Source organism: Porites lutea, chromosome 12 (assembly GCF_958299795.1).
Source record: "Porites lutea chromosome 12, jaPorLute2.1, whole genome shotgun sequence".
Lineage (NCBI taxonomy): Eukaryota > Metazoa > Cnidaria > Anthozoa > Scleractinia > Poritidae > Porites > Porites lutea.
This window is the reverse complement of record NC_133212.1, coordinates 1,474,719-1,497,423: the sequence shown is the minus strand read 5'-3', so window position 1 is coordinate 1,497,423 and position 22,705 is coordinate 1,474,719. Positions and strand designations below refer to the sequence as shown.

Genomic DNA, 22,705 nt, shown 5'->3' with positions numbered 1-22,705 from the left:
TGCAATGTATGGTCAGGAACGGTTGTTAATCGCACCTGTCACGTCCAAATACTTTATTATCCCTAGCCAGTAGACAAGTTGAAACGGGAAGGTATGGTTAGAAACGAGTGGTAATCGTACTTGGTATATCTTAATACTCTTTTTCTTTGGACATGTTGAAGTTGAAATGTATGATCAGGAACGCTTATTAATCGTGACTTGCACATCTCAATACTCTCTTATCACTAGCCTATAGCCTTTTTAAATTGCTAGGTATGGTCAGGAACGCTTACTAATTGTAATTGGCACATCTCAATAATTCTTTATCCCTAGCCAGTAGACATGTTGAAATTAGTAGGTATGGTCAGGAACGCTTCTTAATCGTACTTGGCACATTGAAGTATCGACTGAAGCTGTCACGATATAAATTTTAGTGTCTGCGCTTTGTAATCGATAGACCGGAATAACGGAATCGAGGTTTCATAAAAAAAAGGCAACAGAATTGACCTTTTAAAAAATGTCAGAGGTAAAATATTGGTAATTATAAAATAAAAGAATTGCAAAGTCAGATTTTCAGTTAACTTAATTTGAACAGCGAAAGGGGATCCTTTTTCGTTTGTTTGTTTGTTTGGGTCATTGGTTTTACAAGAAAAACAGCCTCGATCTTAGAACTGAATACATCAACTTTCACTTTAGACAAACGACTTACTCAAATGAAACATTTTATTACATGCATATAGAACGTCTAGTTGCCGTTGCTTTCGCTTTTTTAGTTTTGTTGTTGGAATTTTATAGCAGATTACAAGCACACAAAGTTGTGAGCATAACGAACAACAGTTGTAATTAAATTACCTCAGTTTTATCAGTGTTATCGTTTGTTTCTAACTGAGACTTGCGGAGCCTTTGTTTGTTTCCTGCCGTCAGTGTGGATAAACTCCCACAGTTGTTTCGCACTTGCAGTGTTCCCCAAGATACTCGCTAGTTTCTCCTCTGATAACTGACACAACTCTTGAATGTTTGTCACGTTTTTCATAATAAATCTGAAAAGAAGGCAGAAGTTAACGACCGGTCAGTTCTCTCTATCGACACAACGATGATGTCTATAGCTACCAGAATGCAAGGAACGGAGAGCGAGCGAAACGCGAGGCAAGCTGGGGGGAGACGCCTCAGTCGCTCGCTCGCTCGTTCGCTCGCTCGTAACATGCTCGCCGACGCGTCAATCGTGAAGGACTGCTACTATAATCTCATGACGTGATATTCCATCTGATGCTGGCGGTTTAGACTCTTCTCAGAAGCCAGTATGTGATTCACTGTTTCTTTGCTAATTGCCTTGAATAACCTAGGTACCAAGTTCCTGTCTGGCTTCTTTCCAGGCTTTCTCGATCATTAAATTCGCTCGTAACCACGTGACCCGAAATGCATAGGCCGCGCTAGATAATGAGGCCTTGGGACTAGAGACAAAGCAAAGCAGTAACAGAGAATCCGTTTGACGTGACAATAAAGAATAACGCTACAAAAGAAGTTGTCATGTTGTGCGTTTGTACCTGTGGTTCTTGAAGCTAATTCCAGGAAGTTTCAGAATAAAGTCCTTGACAATAGAAGAGAAAATGACATGCGAGTAAGTGGTGATAGCTTTTCTGGCGCCACTTGTTTAAAAGGTAGATAATGCTATCCACCAAATGAATCTCCATCCAATGGATAACGCAACTGCTTTCTCTAATACTTATCCTCTGTATAGCGCAATGCTACTTAAAGTAACAGACAAACGCTAAACCAACTTGCAATCAAACCATACAGGGATTTTAAACAAACATCGTGATCATTATACGTTTCTGGGAAACTGCCCACCTACCCCTCCCCTAAGCTAACATTTTGCCCTAAGTGAGAAGTAAGTGCTAACGTTGACTTAGGGGAGGGGTAGGTGGGGATCATTCGAACGGGAGCAATCACCAAATGACTTAATACAAAAGATTGAAAAGACGATGAATAAAACCCACACCGACAATGGTTTCCACAACACCAAGAAGCACCCAATACTCCCTCTCCCCCCTCCCCTCCCCCAAATCAAATAATTTTTCGTAAGTATCCCGGATGTAACATACGTCCCAAGAGAAATTTAAAACGTTACTGTACCTGTGGCCCAATGTTGTATGTGATGTCTGAAGCAGCTGAAGTATCCTCGGATCCTATCGACATGGCTGTGCTTGCATCAGGTTCAGGATAATTTGCCTAATAATCAATAAAAAAAATATATCGTGAATATGTCTGTTTTTAACAGCCCTTTAATCTGAGAAAACAGCTGACATTTCGCGGGGCCATCACTGGTTTTCCCGCGAAATGACGTCTGACGAACAACTGCAAAAATTCCATACTAATAACGTGTCACTACCCAGATCTGGGTAGTGTTTTTGTTTTGGCGAAGCAGATTTCCCTCGCGGTGCGACACACAGGAAGCACCAGCCAGCCCTGGGTAGTGACATGTCATCAGTATGGAATTTCTGCGCACGTTCCTCAGACGTCATTTCGCGGGCAAACCAGTGGTAGCTTTGGGAAATGTCGGCAGTTTTCTCAGGCTAACAGTCCAGAAAGTTATTAAACTACTGTTCGCTGGAAAATTAATGCCCAGAGAAAGAAAGTCGCACTCACCTTCAGTTCATCGAACAACTCAGCGGTTGCGTATGGACTATGACACCATAAGATTCTTAACTGGTATAAACGAGAAACAGCATGTGTTATGATTGCAAGCCGCAAGGAAACCTGCACCAAAACTGTGAATGCTATGAGGTGGATAGCGTAGTTTCAAAAAAAGGACCAGATTACGGGTTTCAGTCGAGTACATAAAAAGACCACTTTCGTAGACCTAGCGCGCTTTCCATTTGTCAGAACCGGTCGGCCAGACCATGGGCGGACGAGTCATTTTGACAATAAAAACCATCTCCTTCGTGCATACTAAATAGGATTTGATTGATCTGGCTGGATAGTTTTGATTAAAAGAGAAATTCTCATTAAGATGAGAATGGTCTGGCCGATCAGTTCTGACAAATGGAAAGCGCCCCTAAGCAGACTTGCTACAAAGTCGACCTCTCAAAAGTTCTTTAGAAGCGAGCAAAGGGAGCTTCAATGAGGACAAGCGAGCGAAGCGAGTTAACGAGAACACGCACCAGAGAACAAATATAGGACTTTTAGAAAGTCTAAGACCCAAGGGGCTAAAGACATCGATACTCATTTTTGTTTTACCTTTGGAAAATGAAGCGTGAGTAAAGACAACTTCGAAGAAATGTCGTTGAAGGAGACTTCGCTTGAAAAACTTGATTTTGCCTAAAAATGAATAGGTAAGCCAGAACAGAGATTTGTATACAGGCTCAGAATAAAACGGATCAGTTTCTGAAATAAGAAGGGAAAGATTAAGTGAGCGACACACGAGCTAAAAACACACAGGGTTCTTACAGATATCTGCATTAACCATTAAGCGCAAAAGATTGTCGTGGGCAAGGAAGTTCGTGCCTCCTTCAAAACCTTTTCTCACACACAACTGGAAGCCATGCCAAGCCGACCATGCAGCCCGACCTTTAATGTCAACACCACAAACCACTCTGAAGTATTACAGCACAAAAAGAGAGCTAATAAAAAGGTTGATATGAAACTAAAACTAGAAACAAGAATACCCAGAACTAAGTCTCTACTTTAAATTCTAAAACAACCCGGAAAACACATGAAGCGTGGGCGGGCGGGGCTGGTCAGACAATGGCGGATGGCAGCAAAACAACTGAACTCTGAAACGTCATGTGACCCAAGACTCCTCACATACTCGAACCACTACTCCCAGCCGGGTGTGAGAAAAACGTTTTTCACTTCTTTAGTGCCACAGCCGGCGGAAAACCACACTTCTTTAATGAGGCATAAAAAGGACGATTTTATCCTAGCTCACTCAAAGAAAACGGTGCATTTAAGAACATTGGTTGTGCTTTGGCGACTTTCTTACCTGTAGTGAAAATGACTTGTTAGGATCAAATTCAATCAGAAGAATTGGCCTTTTGTAAAATCTGGTCATTGCAACAGCCTGGTTGTACCTACAAGGATAAGGACAAAATAATCAAGGAAGTAGTTAAATAAATAAATGACTGACTGACTATACTTACAGTCGCCCATTGTTTAAAGAGCCAATGAGATCGCTTATGCTCTTTCGTTCTACACACATATCCGGAGTGAGAATGTAGTCTCCAACCTAAAATAATAAAAATTGATAAAGTGAGGAAGCACATTGTAGTTTCCTTCTTTTTGCTTCGAGATAAACAACAAAGAAAAAACCTAATACTCTTTGTCAAGTCCCGCTCAAAGAGAAAGACTTCACTCTCTTTAACGAAGACCTTTTAACAGAGGCTTTAATCGGTTTAGTTTCAAAAAACCCAATGTGCAAAGAAAGTAGTGTCCGATAGCCCGTGGCTAGTGGATTTTGCTATCGGGCTAGTGAATTCTGTTCTTAACTTGCCCAACGGGCAAATGAAGTTTTTTGACGAATTCAGTTACAGAAGAACTGTGAAATCAATTCTGCTCATCAAAATGTTTTGGGGCTAGTTTAAATGACGTTTGGGCCAGGATATGCTAGCTTCAGGTCGCCCGAATGGCAAGCTTTAAAAATGACTTTCCTTGCACCCTGAAACCTCTCTCACACTTAAGCAGAGGTGAGAAACAAGTGAATACGTGGAAATTCTAAAAAAAAGAGACACTTTTGTCAAAAGTACTACCTCACTGGAAGCTAAATTCAGAAATGTCTTTGAATAGAATTCTTCAGTAACCTAATACTGTAATACTGATATTAGGTCAGATCAGAAACCCCTTATGAGTTTCTGGTCAGATATATAATATAACAACCAGCACATGGCTTCTTTCGTAGGAAGATATTGATGATCAAGCATTGCAACTTATGTCGAAAATCCTATCGCTTAAAATTTGATCGCGCTCTCTGCCGTCGTATTTTGAAAAACGTCGATGAAGAAGTGGCACAGTTTGCTGTGAGCACAAACCTCTAACGTGACAGGCTCTATATCAATTCCTCTCCGATGAATCAGTGAAGGAAGTTCACTCCGAAACTCACGCATATCGACAATGACCTGCAACAAGAGGCACTCGTTAAAAGCCCGTCTTTGATTTAGGGTATATATGAAATCAAGTAATATATTCCTAACTCTTATTTAAGTCTGTGAAAGGTTTGAACCCAGGATTCATTTAATAAGTAAGCTGAGTATGATCGTCAAGGTGAACGTAGTCCTGAATAGGACTGTTGTTGTTGACAGTGACTGACGTTTCGACAACCTGTGCGGTAGTCATCTTCAGAGTCAAAGTGAGTTGTATCACGTCAGGTCTTGCCCAGTCTCTGAGCGGCCTCTGAACGACGTCTTCCCAAGCCTTCCCGGTCAATGCATTTCAGTGACGTATCCGAGACGAACTCTCTCGGACCACGTTACCCGAAACGCATGGGCCGCGCGCAGTCTATAAGAGAACTTCTTTACTATAACCAACAAATGAAATAGGGTCTAGAACGAGGGCGGGGGATCCCGCATCCCGAACCTCTGTCATCACTATCACGAATATCGTCTGCTTTCCCATTCCCGCATCCCATGCCAAAATTATGGAGAGTCCCGCTTCCTGGGTACAGTATAGCAGTCAAATCCCGCATCCCGTTAAGTTTCCCGAATCCCGCACTGTATTTGGTCAAATGCCTGATCCCAGGAATACCCTTCCAGACTCAAACCCGACAGGATTTCTTTCCAAGTACTTTGCAAAAGATACTTGAGATTCCGGTTGTTTTAGGATTTTGAATTTGAAGGTCACGGAGAAAGTGTTTCAAAGTTGAGACTGACCTTTCTCGATGCCTTTTTTTCTCCGTCCTGCCCTCCTGCTTTTCGCGTGTTTACAGCATCAGTGGCTTTAGATGGGTCTCTACTCAACATCATGGCTGCCCCTGTTCGTCCTTCGCGCTCTTCTGGGACAACCATGGTCTACAAACAAGAACACCCCAGATAAGCTCATTTTTACGCTCAGAGAGCGATTCTTAGTCGAAGTAATGCTTTCGATTTTGCAGTCATACGCGACGCGAATGGCTAAAAAGTCTGGCGCCACTTTTTCGACCAATCAAAGACCATTCGTGACTTGTTCACAAGAGGGTTCCCGCGTTTGGCGCCCGCTACATGTATTTTTCTTTAATTCCGATTGGTTTGTTGGATTATCTGCGTTTTCTGTAACTGGCTTGGTTTTTACAGTAGAGGAGCTGTTCTAGTAATGAGAACTTCAACGAAGTCTTATTGTGACCGCTGTAACGTGACGATTAGTATGGAAGCTATGGTTGCATGGTTGTTTTATAGCTTCAGATTCATTACATTCTCGAGCTTTTAAGTATGCAGTCTTATTAAATTGCGGAAAACTTACTCCTTTATCTTTGATCAGAGTCTCGAACGCTTCTTTTTCTTTGCGTAGTGTAGTTAAGTATTTCTGAGGAGAAAATAAACAAAATTAAAATTACAAAAGAGAAAAATCATAGAAAAGAGTGAACATACCTTGGTCTGACATTTCTAAAAATTTATAATACATAACGATAACTAACGACATAAATCAAACTTACCTATAGCATCAAAAAATCAGAATATAAAAAATTCAAGAAGAATAGATTTTCCTCATTAGCTTTCAGTATTTATTTTCGGCACATGTGAAATGCGACGTTTGAACTGGGCGTAACTCAACGATACCTGTTCCTCGACAGAGCCAGAGTAAATGAGAAAATATACTCGCAATGGAATTCCAGGTCTTGAGGCCTTAAAAACCTGAAGACAAACAAATGGATATCTCGTAAGCGTGTTACATCTGAAGTTAGTACTCTGTCATGACTTTTCGTGGATGAAATCTAACGTCTTAGATTAAAGCTACCAAGCTGTACTTTCCTGTACACCTGATCATTAAGCTGTGCAAGTTAGTCTAGGATAAGAAACTCACTTATCTATCTGTGCTGAACGTTAAGAAATGGTAAAATTACAAGGAAGTTATACTGGACAGTTAATAAAAACTACCTCTAGCTGACGTATAAACTGCATCTGTGCGTCGTAGAGCACCACATATCGAGGTTCGACTTCATTAAGAGTCCTCAGCAAACTGAAGCGATCGCTAGCAAATAAAGAGAACCAAATACAGCTAGTTAATTTAACACATTATGGAGGTTGAGCAAGGAAACGTCTAAGAGTGCGAATGAACGCAACACTGACCTACAATCAGCGACAAAATTAGGTGAGATATGTTGCCCAAAACGACCTTTTTGACGTTAAGCTGACCTAATAAGGGTAAAATGAAATTTTCCTACCTCCACCCCCTCCAAGCAATGTTGAGCCACTGTTAGAGTTACTTGCAGAAAACACCCCATTTTTGAATGAAGGGGAAGGGGAGGGGTATTGTTTTGTTCTCCGAAGTTGCCCCTATTTGAGGAATGTTTTGAAGTCCCAAGCGTAACATGAACTACCTCCCTCAAGAAAGCTGTCTTACAAGGACAGGAGCTCCTACGGCTTTCTTTCTCCACCTCACTAACTGCTCTCAAACTCCGAAACCTCAAAATGGCCGACGTGCTACCTTCCTCCGGTCACTTATACGGACAGGGGTGCCCTCCGTCTCCTCTACCCACCCTACCCCACCCACTGGTCTCTAGCTCCACAACCTCAAAATGGCCGACGTGCTACCTTCCTCCGCTCCCTAACACGGACAGGGGGCTCCCTCATTCTCCTCTCCCCACTCTACCCCACCACCTGCTCTCAAACTTCGCACCATTAAAATGGCCAATGTGCCATCTACCTCAAGAAAGCTCCCTACACGGCCAGGGGGTACCCTCCGACTCCCCTCCCTACCCTACCTGACCACCCGCTCTCTAACTACGCGAGTAGAACATAAAGCGTGATACGTTTAAAGTGGTTCACCTGCATCCTGTTAAAGGGTGAATGATAACAACTCGTGAAGTCAAAAGTTTTATCTGCCGTGAATCTTCCGTTGTTTCCTTGTTCTCCTGATCACCTGGCTAAAGAAATAAAAACAATAATGATTTCCACGAACCGAAAATCCCCAAACAAAAAAAAAATATGTTAACGCACTTAACATGCGCGCGCGTATCTCTCAAGAGTTAGCCAATTATTTAATTACTTCATTTCCCTTTTTTAAAACATTTACCAAACTTTGCTTGAGACTGTTTGCGAAGAAAACAAACCTGCCTGAGATATCGTTCTACTAGCCTAAAGCTGATAAACAGCAATTCCATAGTGCAATGAGTCAGGACAGTTATAGGATTAGAACTATACCTAAAGAGTGTGTTCAGTATTTAATTTTAATCATTTCTTAAAGTATTAATTCTTATATTTCGTGTGCAAAGTTACATGTAACGTCAGATTTCCAGTAGACTGGTTTGTACTCACTCTCAAGATGACATTTGATCTTGACCCTTCAAAGAGAAAAAAAGAACAACAAATAAGCTTTAGCTTTGAGCACAATGATAAGAAAATAGCGCCTTATTAGTGAGAACAAATAAATAACAATTTCAAAGTACCTTTGAACAACTGTTCTGTTGGTGGACTAATTGGAAAGGAGAAAAAGTCAGAGTGTCAGTTCATATAGCCATGACTGTTTATAATCATCCCCCAAGTGTTATTTGTTCCGTAAGGATCCAATTAAAAACAATTATTTACCATTCGTCAATGTCATCTGCTTGGAGAGGTTTCTTAGAGGTTGTTTGTTTTCCTTTTCTTTTCCCTTTTTCTCCGGCATTAGCTCTGGCTTTACGACCACGCGAGGTCGCCGGCAAATTCTGTAAAATTTGAAAGGAATTGTTTATAGTTCGTGTATCCGCAACATCATATTAGTATCGGTAACTATTTAAGAGTATGTAACCATTTATGAGTATGTTTAATTAAATATTTAATGAATATTTTTATGAGGAACTATGTATGAGTATATTTATGAGTTAATATTTATGAGTGGAGTATAATATTTACGGTTAACGGTTTCCCCAAGTGAATGGTAAACAACAGTTATATAGCTGGAATTGTTTCGACGACAGTTGGGCTGTCATTGGTTACTTCAAAGTCACATGACACTTAACATTACGACTGTTTCCCGCAAAAAGTCTCTGAACGAGTAACATTGCAAAATCTCTGACGTCAGAGGGTAACATGCAGTGCACTGTTCCCTGCGTATGTTCCAGACCACTTGCAGAAGTTTACTTTCGTAATTATTTACATGAAGGTGGACATTTAGCGAATCACTTAGTGAATGTTTTTTTCTTGGAATTTAGTTAATTTTGTCCATTCATTAAGTCTTTACATTTGTCTAATCGGTGAAAAGCTTACCACTTTTTTGGAACATTCTGCTTCATCCTCGCCTCGTAGTGTCTCGGCACTTAAGGAAACTTGAGAAAACAAGTAGGTAAGAAAGTTAATTAAGAGTTTTAGGTTAATTAAACGTATCGGGCCTAGTTAAACTTGGAAACGTTGTTATGGAAACACTGCGGTTAAACTGAAAATCAATTGCTCTGGAAGACGATTTACATCGGTGAAAAAGAGGTAGTTTTTCATTTGGTTTAAATACATTACTTGCTTTCAGGAAACAAAATCTGCGTTCGCAACATTTGTTTCTCGTAAGGATAAACTGGAAACCTTTTGCATTTGTGATACCTGTTTCTGAGGGTTCAGCCACAGTTGCTGAATTCTTAAACATTTTGTTGTAGAGTCGTTTCAGCACAGCCTCGCCTCCATCACACAGGAACTACATTAAGAGAAAATATTTTAGTAAGAGGAGAATTATTTAAGCTGCACTTCAGGAAGTAACGTAGACGCAAACCAACAACATAGAAATCGCTTCAAGAAAATTTAATCGCAGGATTGAGTGGGAGATAATTAAGTAAAAAATAATAAAATAATAATTACAAAAAAATACAAATTCAATCTGATAATAGACCTTTTTACCGATACGGCGGCCATATTGAATTAATTCGATTTAAGGTGTTTCGATACAGTTTTTCAGAGGCCATACCGATATTTTTCAATCGCCTTAAAAGTGGTTTTTTCCTTGTCAGATCGCTATAAAATTTTTACCAGTAACTGGCTATGGATTGAGATTTGTGAAAATGTAGTTGTAAATAAAATCGATATTACTATGACAACAATAAACAAAAAACTTTGAAATTGATAAAAGCCGAATTTTGTGTGATCTAGACCTGCTACTGAAAATCCAACACTAGGAACTTAAAGTTTGGTGTTTAGCAAACAATATCCGTAAGAAGTAAAAAATTCTGTATGTTTGAATTCGACTAAAACGAAAATATATTTCAAACCTTAAATTTTCAATAGCGGTGATTGATTATTTAATGAAAACGTTATAAATGACTCAAATTATTCTTAAGCAGCGTAAGAATGATGCTTAATATCATATTTTGATGCTAGGAAATTTTGGTGTACTTTCGTTCACGCGATCTTGAAATCTAACCCGTTTTCTCACCACCTGTATAAGTGTAACTTCATTCAGAATTTGGACTTTTAGCGCTTTCTTGTATATCTCCAAAACGACTCGAACGAATTTTTTTTAAAATCTCTTCACATAATCTTCATAATGTATATAAAAATGTCTGTAACTTTCATTAAGATTGATTCACTGCAACACCTTGAAATTTCAAGAGAAACCTATCCTACGAACCAGTCAAAAATCTGCGTTACAATATTCACTGTTTTGACGTTATGCTAATTTTTCCAAATTAATGCGGACAATACATATATCCATGACTAGTACATTTCAGTGTGAGTATTGTCAATGTTTTACATTCAAAAGATGCGATAAATTCAAACTAAAATGTACTAGTCATGGAGGTATGTATAGTGCGCATTATTTTGGAAAAATTAGCATAACGTCAAAACAGTGAATGTTGTAACGCAGATTTTTGTCCGGTTCGTAGGATAAGTTTGTCCTGAAATTTCAAGGTGCTGCAGTGAATCAATCTTAATGAAAGTTTCAGACATTTTTATATACATTATGAAGATTATGTGAAGAGATTTTAAAAAAATTCGTTCGAGTCGTTTTGGAGATATACAAGAAAGCGCTAAAAGTCCAAATTCTGAATGAAGTTACACTTATACAGGTGGTGAGAAAACGGGTTAGATTTCAAGATCGCGTGAACGAAAGTGCACCAAAATTTCCTGGCATCAAAATATGATATTAAGCATCATTCTTATGCTACTTAAGAATAATTTGAGTCATTTATAACGTTTTTATTAAATAACCTATCACGGCTATTGAAAGTTTAAGGTTTGAAATATTTTTTCGTTTTAGTCGAATTCAAACATACAGAATTTTTTACTTCTTACGGATATTGTTTGCTAAACAACAAACTTTAAGTTCCTAGTATTGGATTTTCAGTAGCAGGTCTAGATCACACAAAATTTGGCTTTTATCAATTTCAAAGTTTTTTGTTTATTGTTGTCATAGTAATATCGATTTTATTTACAACTACATTTTCACATATTTCAATCCATAGCCAATTACTGGTAAAAATTTTATAGCGATCGGACAAGGAAAAAATCACTTTTAAGGCGATTGAAAAATATCGGTATCGCCTCTGAAAAACTGTATCGAAACACCTTAAGGAGCATTATACGATGCCCAGGGGGCATGAGCACTTTTTGTTTGTATTTTCGAGCGCTTTTCGGGACATTTTTTCCTAAAGTTTTCTTAGAATAAGATTGTAATGCGAAAAAAGATCCTTGTGCCGTGTTTGGATGTAATAATGATCGCCTTTTTCTAGTTTAGTATTAGAAATATGGTCTTTCACTGAATATTTCTCGGGAAAAAGGCGATCATTATTACATCCAAACACGGCACAAGGATCTTTTTTCCCATTACAATCTTATTCCAGAAAAGCGCTCGAAAATACGAACGAAATGTGCTCATGCCTCCTGGGCATCCTGTAACACTCCTTAGATCGAATTAATTCAATATGGCCGCCGTATCGGTAAAAAGGTCTATTGGGCTTAAAGCATTTAGAGGCTTTAATTGACTCTGGGAAGTTAGTTGTTCAGTCTTAAGAGACTCTTATAAGAAGAATACAATTTTAAACTACTTCTGATTTTTTGGATATCCTCAAGAAACACGCTTTATTGTGCTTGATATGTTACAAGCAGTGCAACTTACATCTCTGAGCTGCGAACAGGTTCTTTCGTCATATGCAGCAATCAGGACATGGCCAGGACCGACTAAAGAAAGATGGAAAAATACACGCCAAAAGTGAGCAGTTCACGTAAGTAACTCTACAGAAAGTCCTTGTTAATCCAGGCAATGTTAAGGGCCGAGTTGTAATGCATCAAAACTCAAGCGCGTTTTCCTATTGGACAAGAGCGCGTCATGTGTCAAACGTCACTAACCACTTCCCTAGGAAACGTCCTTCTAAGGAAATAACTGTTTTCGAATTCACAGCCGAAATTTTGAGTTAGAAGGAATAACAAAACACCTAATAAAAGGACTGCGCAATCGTGTTAACATAAAATAAACTTATATACTTGGTTGAATAAGAAAGCATGGCATGAGAAATGGTCATGAGAAATTTCGAACAACTGAAGTTTTTGACAGAGTTTACCTTAATGCACTAATCTTATAGTTGTGCTTATATCTTTGTTCAAAAATGCCTCAATGTTCCATCAAGAAAACAAAAACGAAGGGCCGTTTCAGAAAGTCAAACAAAACAGAGATATTATTACGTTTCTCTTCAGTTTTGGCGTCATCACGCTCTATCTCTTCCAAGACGTCAGCAAGTAATTTCCATTTAGGACTCTCTTCAAGAACAAATTCTTCTGTAAAACAACAAAAACAAAGTTCAGTTAAATCTAATAAATTCAATTCTTCTTCGTTGATCGTTTTCACATGACGTCACTGTAACCATATCAGAGAGGTTAAGCATGTCTGCATCACGTTTATGCGAATTTGTACCGCGTAACCAAGTATTTTTCTTAACTTGTCATAATTCATGGAATGCGTCCCGGCCGTACGATGCAAACATCGATCGATCGATCTCAACATGTGTATTTGTAGAAATATCCCGTTCGTGAAATTTCTGTGGCAGTTATTATGGCTGTTGTTTAACCACGCATTATATTTCTTTTAGCCTTTGTTGCGCTTTAAAATATAAGGACTATTTTATAATCAGTACACTGTTTTAGTTTCAGTTTTAGAGTGTGTCTTCAGATTAATGGTTACATAAACGCCCAAGCATTTTCAATTTCGGACTCGTTCTATGTTTACTGGGACTCATTGGTTCTGGACTGGGTCTCATGATTTTTCACAAGATGAGTCCCAGGACTCACCATAACTATTTGTAACAAAATCACTGAGTAAGCCGAAATTTTTTTCTACAAACCGTTCAAGCCTTTCATTGTCTCTTATAACAAGTAAAGGAAACGCCTACCTTCCCGATCTTTGTCATTACTGGAATCTCTGAAATTAATCAATTGAAAAAAATATAAATCAAAGATGAATTACATTTGTGTAAGGTGTCTACCCGTCTTCCCGTACACTTTTAAATATTAACTCTCACAACATAATGTGAATGGATAAACGATCAAATTTTTATTTTTAATTGTACTTACATTTTTATACGGATAGTTTATGGACACGAATACGCATATTGTTTTCTATTGCATGTTTGTAAAGTTATTGTTGCGGCTTATGTTTTTTACCCATGCAAACGCTTGTTATCATCACATTTTGTTTTGGTTTGACGGCATTCATTCAGTCACTCACACACTCACTCATCCTTTTGCAGCTTTTTGCTAATTTGTTTATGTTGATTTGGCTTATTTATTAATTTGTTTGTTGACCAACCCATGATCTCAGCATTTGCCACAATTTTACCAGCACTCTACAATGAGCAGTCTCTCTTCTTCTTCAGATATAATGAGGCGAGTGCACGCGCGCGCGAGTGTCGGGCCGCGAAGCCGCGAGACGCGAAAGACAAGGGCGGCAGCCCGGGAAAAAGACAGTAGCCTCTCCTTTTTCGTGCCTCTCCCATCTCGCGCCTTCAGTCACGCGCCTGGTCATAATGCGTGTCTCACACGTTTTGCTCGACGTACCAAGAAAAAAGAGAGACTGTTCGTAGTTGAGCGTTATCCCAGCGTTTTGTACTTACTGCTCTGACTTTTCTCCTTTCTTTTTCTTGTGTTTCCTCTCAGTGCTTTCTATAACTCTGGCTTTGGCGTTCTGTCAGGAAAAACGATAGTTTTAGTCAAAGAAAAGTCAGTCTAAAAGTCGCCACTCCCAAAGAAAACGACCCTCTAAAATAAGACATAAAAACTCGAAAACGGTTCCGGAGTAATGGACATAAAAATATGATCCCTTGTTAGCCCTTTGGGAAGGAGGGGTTCTTATTTCTTTAGGCCTTCTAGGGAAGCAGACGTAATAAATGAAAATATACAAAACCTACGGACAAGCACGCCAACGTAACATAGGGATCACACTAGAAAGAACACACAATATTCTCACATTATTTTTGTGTGTTCTAGCATGCAGGATCGACCATGAACGCTCTGCAAGTGTGTAAAATATAATAATTTATGACCTTACCACAAACAGAGAATCTGCAGCATCCATAAACATCCAAAGGGAATGATTTTTGACATCACGTTGGCTGGCCCTAAAAGGTGGCATACAACTTTTGAGTTTGAGTCTAAACAAAAAATCTAGAAGTAATAAACACATTGTAGCAAATCACACTGTGCTTGTTGTTTCTAATTCTTGTTTCTGTGGAAGTAATGACCCAAAAAGATACATAAACTGAATTGACAGCATCCATCTGATTACAACCTGCGATCAGACACATGGCGATTGTGGTTACCTGAGAGACTCCAGAAAGTTGTAGAAGGTGACACAATCATACTGTGTAAGGTAACTGCAACAAAACAATAAGAAACACAGCTAAGAAGGTTGAAGAAAATTTTCTACCAGACAAATAGGCCTACATTAAATATATCATACACGAAACTATGAAGATACTGTGCATCTCAGATATCAGTAAAATCCAACTAGTGGTCTATTATCAATGCTGCATTCTGATTGGTTGAGCTACTACTAGGCTATATGTTATAACCCACTAGTAGCGAAAAGCGCGGGCTTTTGAGTGGTAAAAAAGGATTAAAGTCTAGCTTTAACTAGCTAAAATTTTTTTTATTCTCAATATTTTTGACCAACTAGTTGGATTTTACTAAAACAATTATTCCTCTCACCCTCATGGGCTCTGAGTCAATAGCCCATTTGGGCTCAAGGAATAATTGTTAATTAGTAGTCAAGAGAATATTAATTGTGTAGGTGGTATATGTGACCACATGCTAGGTTCGTTCTCGCCTCTCTGGTCCCGCGTCAATTCAGCCACAGGCTACAATGCATTCTTTTATGCATTCTTTTTATGTTTTTTTAAGTCCAAAGAGTGACCAACATCAAGTTTCTCCTAAAAACTCATCCATACACAATCAAGAGAAAAAGTTCTGGGAAAGTGGTTTGATCTTTCATGAAATTCCCTCTACTTATCCTTTAACAAAATGTATAGAGACCAGTTTGGAGAATTTGTAGGTGGACATTGGCACTTAAAGAGTTAGCAAAATAGGATAAATAAAAGGATTTAGGATGCTTACAGCAAAACTAGCCTCAGGACTTTAAGGTCAGCAACCAACTGCTTGGTCTTGTTTCCCTGGAAACATACAAAAATAATTTATAATAGAGCATTAAAGATGTAATATAATTAATAGAGGACACTTCATGGCCATGGAGAAATCTCTTATTATACGTTTCTGGGAAACTGCCCACCTACCCCTCCCCTAAGTGAGAAGTAAGTGTTTATCTTGGCTTAGGGGAGGGGTAGGTGGGAAGTTTCCCAGGAACATATAATGATCTTAACTTACTTGTGACTAACTAGACCTAACTAGCTGGCAGTTTTACACAAGAAAGAAAGGAAAACTGCTTTTATGGCTCAATCGCCTAATTTCAAACCAAGTGGGGTTGAGTATGACTCCCTTTATTATGGGATAAACAACAAGAGGCCCACCAAGTCTGACAGAGGAAACCAAGATTTATAAATTCTCAAATTTGGTGTTTATCACGCATATATTGAACTAGATAGAGGCATTCAAAAAATATTTCCAAACCTGACTATGAAATATAGACGTCCAGATAGTGTGTCTGGCAATCCATACATTTCTTAGCAGTAAAGTTGCAAGTTTTTAAATAACTGTATCTTGTTCAATATTGGCCACATTATTACCAAACTTGAGAGTTTTGCAAAGTTCAGTGCGCTCTTTCTGACTATGTGGGTCTTGTGTTGTTTATCTTAAAATATAGAAACTCGTAACCAGGCCTTCTTGGTTTGAAATTAGACAAAACTGGCCACATTACAAACATGCTGGTAAACAAACACTAGTTAAACAGGTTAAAAATGATCACATATTTATTTTACCAACTGATGCCAGATTGGATCCAACTGAAACCTCAGAACTTTATCAAAAGACTTGCTAATACTGTTCTCCACCGTCAGGTTCTCAGGGTCAAGCTATAACAAAAATTGCCTCCGTGAAATTTTGATAGAAGTCTTACAGGCTGCAATATTTCCTACAAATGAGTGTGTACTGACGGTTTCAACAAAAAACAACATAGTTTAATTTCAGATAAAACTCACAGTAGGGTTGGTCCTCTTCAGCTCTTTCAGACAGCTGTCAATCAAATCTAGAGCTGCTGTTTGAATAGCCAGCATTGAGGGTGTTAAGTGTAAATGAAGCTCTATGACTTCTGGCTGAAAAATAAATACTCTGTTAAAAAAATAATTTATTGTTACCTCTCAATATGTATAGACTCCAAGCTTAGAACATCACCCACCCACATGTATTTGAGAAGACACACATAAAAGGAATTCATCTCAGGTACCCAAGGTGTAAACACAACACAATAAATATTCTGTGCTGATTCCCAAACACTAGTTAACATGCAAACAATGTAATAGTAATAACAATAATAATTTAATTTATACATGTAGTGCTATTAACATATGCTGATCAATAGTACAACAATGCATACATTTAAAAAAACGTTACTGAGTAAGAAATAATTTTTTAAAATGCAGACCTAAACAAAAACCTCTTAGATTGCTTTTAAAAGTACTAAGTGTCATATAACAGCATGCACATCAGCAAGTAGGCTGTTCCATAGAGCATGTGTGGCCAAAATAAAACACCTGCTACCAAGTGTAATTACAGTATCTCCTGAGGAAACAAAGTTCTAACAATGGCTGTTATTTGAGCGTAATGCATATGAGCTCTTGTGCTTAATCTGTATCACATCACCAAGGGTGAGAAAGTGTGTTGCACAATATTACCTTGTGCTTCTCCAGAAAAGCTGACACAGTAGCATGGAATCTATTGAATTTTACCAATCAAAAAATACAAATTAATTGAATATAAAAACACACAAATTGACAGTTTGGCAACGGATAAACTGGCTTTAACTGGAGAAATTTAATGTTGAAGGGATGGGCTGTTAAAAACAAGTAACATTGTATCCATGGGGGGATAGGGGAGGGGGAGTACACGCGTGGAAATTTTTTTGAGAACACAACATTCTATCTGACATCTGTTAGTTATAACATCAATAAGTTCTTGGAAAAAAGTGACCGCAGTCTCCTTTTTAAACTGAAACATTGCGAGCATCCAGGTACATACTGTAAGGACTCATCAGAGCGACTTCAAAATAGATCCATGATAAGACCCAGTGTTAATACTGAATGTCTTAAAAATAGCTTTTTTAACAGTTTTTAAGTAAAACTTACATATGTAGCTGTATAGATTTTCGATTTTTTTTTAACTTCTTTACTTGTATAAACATTTTAATGTAGCTTTTTTTTTTACATTTCAGTGTAATATCTGATACACTGTATGTATTTTTATCCGATGAATAAAAAATATTATTATTATTATTACTATTATTATTATTTCACTATTTCACTTATGAAGCAATCTTACAGTCAATTATTCACAAGAATCTTCACTTTTGTAGGAGGTGGGGTTACATGGAAGAATAAGAAGAAAATTCATGTACCTTGGCCACAGATAGAGTTTTCTAACAAAGAGGTTTTTCATAACTTTTTCCACTTGAAAGAAGCCCCTTGTGAAAGCCTGTGGATGATCTGAGAAAGCCTTTATAAAACCAGTCTGAAAAAAAAAGAAAAAAGAAACAAATTATATCTTGACATCTTCCTGTTTCAAAAAAGCAGAGGACCAGACATAGAGCCCAGTGGCACGGTCAACCTTTTATGGGTAGGGTAGGTACTTAATAGTAAAAGGAAATCCTGTTTTGTACCTTATCACCTTGATGATTCACTGCGGCAAGTTCAACAAACATAAACAGATTTAAACTTGGTCCTGAGCTATGAATAAAAATATAAGTGTGATGTGTTGGACTGGACTTAAAACCAAGAGGATGTTGAAAGAGACAAATCTAAGGGTCTGTTAACATGGAGGTGGGGGACCCCAGTTAGGAGAGGTAACCTGCTTATGTGGGGTAATCTGTTTGTCCATATAATCTCTCATTTTTATTTGATCAATTTACATGATAGGCGGGGTGACCCAACACATGTTACCTCACCCATCTGGGGTCCACCACCTCCACGTAAACAGGCCCTTAAAATGCTCATACCGTCAGCTACCTTAGTATCAAATTGCTATGTTCCACTGCGTACCTTATTATTTTCCCGGTAAAGTCGTAGTATGAAAGCCTCCTGGCAAGATTCTATGATTCTGAAAAAGAAATGCCAATAACATTATATAACTGACTAGAGAAATTGCACTGCAACATCATGATTAATATCTAATTATTATTCTATTAAATTCATTGAGTACATGCAGTCAAACCCCTTTAATAAGGACACAGAGGGGGCCAAACAAAGTGTCCATTAACAGAATATCCATATTTAGTGGGTTGAATTTAGAGAAAATGTAAGGACTTTCTTACCCCAGGGACAAAGTAAACTGTCCGTAATAATGAGGTGTTCATATTAAGCAGGTGTCAGTAAAGAAGGGATTGACTGTAATATCAAGCAAAACCTTTAACATACTTGTGAGCACGATATACAACAATCCCTGTAACCAAATGAATGGGAAGTCTCTTGGTCAACATATCTACCACTAAGATTCTTGATGTCACAAACAGAACCCCACCACTGAGGTACACAGACTCTCTGCAACATAAAAATAGCGAAATTTAATTGTCATTTTTATTTTTTAGAAAAACCTCGGTCCTACAAGGTAAATTCATATTGTTCATATGTATTAGCAGGGTACAAAGAATGCCAGTTTACAGCTTGCCATTTGAGCATGTTGAAGTTAGCATATACTAGCCACAAAAGTCATTTTTTAACTACATGTAGCCAGAAAAAGATTTTCGATGAGCAGGATTGATTCCAAAAAAAACTTCACTAGCCTGTCAGGCAAGTTAAGCAAAGAATTCACTAGTCCAATAGCAAAATTCACTAGCCCCAGGTTACTGAACACAACTTTCTATGCATGCTGCACAAACCTCTCCGAGGAACTGAATTCAGTGGTGATGACTTTTGGGAGTGGCACATCTGCAGACTTCAACTCATCAAGAATATAATCCTGTAAAAACATAAAATTCTGCAAATCAGCACGAGTAAATAGAGAAAGAAGAAAGGACACCTGAAAACAAAAAAGTGTAAAATGTATACTTGAGTTGGGACACACTAAGCGACATATCATAGCAACATGTCGCATCAACAAATCACTCTTTGTATACAGGTCAGGTGACAAGTTGTGCAAAACATTGCGGGGACAAATCACTTCTTGGGTACTAAAGAATTTTTGTGAAAATCTTTGTCTCTGCAATATAATTTTGTACTCACAATCTGTCTTCTTATTGGCTGAGAGCCGACGGTTAATTTTTGAAATCAGTGCAACCTACAGTTTAAATAACTAATCTCAAGGCTGAGTGCGCAATGTATGATTTCCAAGAACAATATAAAAAAGTGTTGTGTGCAATGCATGGCGGTTTGTAGTTAAGTTCTTTAAATACATGTTTATTAAAACAATTATTGGATTCTGTATTCGTGATATCCGGAAGAATCAAGGACCTTGATAATTCCAGATATCACAAAAACCTCAACCGTTAATATCGTTCATTATCACCTCTTCTTGATCGGTTGTATTAATCACCAGGACCAATGAAATAGAAGACGGATCACTTGTGACACAGTGTATCTTCAGAAAGCTTGCTATTACTCTCTCCATGCTCAAACCCCTACAAACCACAGATATTAAGAATGAACTAATACAAAGCAACAAGATTGCATCAGTGGTGTCCTCACATACATGTAAGCTTACAGGTATCAATGCGTAGTGCTTTTCAGATCACGCTTGTAATCAATCAATCAATTTTATCTGTTGTACATGTATATGAGGTATAGTAATGAATGAAATTGTAGAACATAAGCTTAAACTCAAGCTGAAATAAACAGCTATAGTTGTTCGCTCTCCATCAATGGTCGTTAGTTTTGTGCATATAAATTCAAGCAGAAATCAAGACATGTTTTTTGCTTTGAAAAGCTTACGTACTTCGCTGTAACGAACAAGCCATCGTCGTACATGAGCTCAAGAAACATGGAATTTTCATATTCCGACAATGAGGCCGCCATTTTTTGCTATAGTCTCCGGGGAAAGACCGCTGTTCAAAAAACTCCGGGTTTCTAAAAGTCACCAGGTTCTTCGCAGTCAGTGGCGGCCAATGGAAACTTGGAACGGGAAAATTAGGAAAAGATAAAAAAGAGAATTTGGGAACACTCGCTACTGGCAAAGGTCAGGTCAGCGGTGAATATATAGGAGTATGGCCTTACAGGGATTGCACGATATGAGATATGGAATAGGACATGTACAGGCCAGGTGTTGTTCGTCTTCTATTCTTCCATGAAACAGAGGAATTTAAGGACCTCAGAGAGTCTGAACGCGCGCAGGCCAAATAAATTTTGAATTGATCATGATATCCTACCCTTTGTGGAAAATGGTTTAAAATGGTGCCCTTTGTTTAATATCCCTACAGAAGAGTTCTGATCAATAGCTCTCAGCGGGCAATTTTGAAACACTTTTCTTTATAGTCACGTACAGTGAAAGGAACTGTAGATAAAAAATTCTGAATCTAATAGGTTTAGGGAAATGATTTAGTCCTTATTTTTGAGTCAGTCCGGTTCAAGACGAGGCTGTTCCTTCTGCTACTGGCCCTTGCGGTGTCGTCTAGGTTCGCGTGAGTATTTTCTTAATTAGAGTACATTGTATGCTAGCGACCTCGACACTATAATAAAGTTCTCATTTACTTACTTTACTTACTTACTTACTTACTTACTTACTTACCTAAAATCGTTAGTTACAAAAGTGAACGGAACAAATCAAAAGCCATCTGCTACAATGTTAAAGGCTCCTCGCGTCTGTATTTGTTCGCCAAATGAAAAGAAAACCGCAAACAAATTTGGCGACAGGTTATTTGAAAATATAATTACGAGGCGCAAGGTTACAAGGAAAAAGGAAAGAAAAGCGTTCTGCCTTAAGTTATTTTGAACAGGTTAAAAATTTTGAAAAGCTCAAAAATTGTATCCAAAATAGCCATTGTTTCTCGTTTTAAGGTATTTTCCTGTTTACAATTTTTTTATTTATTTCACTCAGTCAGGAGACAAAAATTGAGAACCATTTTATATTATAATAGAGGTTACTGAAAATCGCACTAGAGATAATAAGTTTGCCTCCTAGAGTGATCATGAAAATATGGCGCTTTTTGTAATCAATTTCCTCAACTGAATTTCTTCTCAGATAAAAAAGAGGTATAAAAGTTTACACATTTGCCAGAGGCAAATACCAAATACAATACAATATGAAAAGTATCAATTTTATAACCATCGAGGATGGGTGAATATAGAGTTGTTGTTGTTTATTGACTACGAGGCTCAAATGCATTTGCAATTTTCTGCATCCTTTTAATCAGGAAATTAACGGCAGAGCGAAAAGAAGTACCTTATTTAAAAATTAGTTTTCATTGAGAAGGTAAAACGCTTCTGCTGTTTTTGGAGTTTTTCTAGAGAAGGTTAATCACGTTATGCTTTTCTTTTCTACCTAGCGTAATGCAATGCAATTTCCTGTTTGAGCATTCACCCTCTGGAAGCAATTACGCTCTTTTCGTTTTTATTTTTTTTTTTTACTTTATCTTCGACATGAAGATTTCAGTACAAAAACAATCCATATAATTAGAAATAAAACAAAGTAAAATAAAAGTTAAGTAAGAAAGTAAAGAACAACAACTATGATATTGAATTACTGAATAGTATTAACATAAAAAGAAAAACTGCTAGGCTATGTACGGCTTCTATGCTACTCGTACGGTAAGAAAGTTTAAGTTAGAGTTCCGATTTAAAACAATTTAGAATATTTTAATATTCACAATCAATTAAGTGCATTTAATCAAGTACAGAGGGCGAAAAAATCAATTTAGTTCTTTGACGCAAATATCGTTTGCCTGACAGTACTTTAAAATAAATGTTTTAAAAGAAACCGCCGCCTTTGGTTACGACATTTGTTCAGCTGTCGGAATATGGCAGACAAGCGTTCAAAGATGTCAAAGATATGGTATTTATATC

General features: G+C 37.9%; 1 protein-coding gene across 1 annotated transcript; it reads right to left on the bottom strand.

The window, feature by feature from the left end:
* Window positions 1–219: 219 nt before the first annotated feature.
* On the bottom strand, window positions 220–20,750 carry LOC140922123 (DNA repair endonuclease XPF-like). Its single transcript, XM_073372142.1, has 34 exons — window positions 20,643–20,750; window positions 20,217–20,328; window positions 19,591–19,670; window positions 19,130–19,252; window positions 18,755–18,812; window positions 18,115–18,227; window positions 17,396–17,435; window positions 16,703–16,816; window positions 16,484–16,576; window positions 15,666–15,721; window positions 14,873–14,926; window positions 14,602–14,671; window positions 14,168–14,238; window positions 13,448–13,476; window positions 12,744–12,836; window positions 12,181–12,242; window positions 9,675–9,765; window positions 9,351–9,409; window positions 8,691–8,809; window positions 8,552–8,577; window positions 8,421–8,446; window positions 7,932–8,029; window positions 7,041–7,134; window positions 6,723–6,797; window positions 6,406–6,468; window positions 5,841–5,978; window positions 5,004–5,090; window positions 4,119–4,204; window positions 3,962–4,049; window positions 3,217–3,297; window positions 2,626–2,685; window positions 2,113–2,208; window positions 1,524–1,567; window positions 220–1,019 (listed from the first exon to the last, which is right to left on the bottom strand). Exons 1-34 carry the CDS (start codon window positions 20,720–20,722, stop codon window positions 848–850), a joined length of 2,751 nt encoding a protein of 916 aa, XP_073228243.1. The 5' UTR covers window positions 20,723–20,750; the 3' UTR covers window positions 220–847.
* Window positions 20,751–22,705: the final 1,955 nt, after the last annotated feature.

Coding starts and splice junctions, on each gene's coding strand:
- LOC140922123 (XM_073372142.1), bottom strand. CDS start 20,722: ATGGCGGCCTCATTGTCGGAATATGAAAATTCCATGTTTCTTGAGCTC. Junction 18,228..18,754: donor TTTACCGGGAAAATAATAAG/GTACGCAGTGGA, acceptor TTTTTTTTTCAG/ACTGGTTTTATAAAGGCTTT. Junction 16,577..16,702: donor TGAAGAGGACCAACCCTACT/GTGAGTTTTATC, acceptor TTTTTGTTATAG/CTTGACCCTGAGAACCTGAC.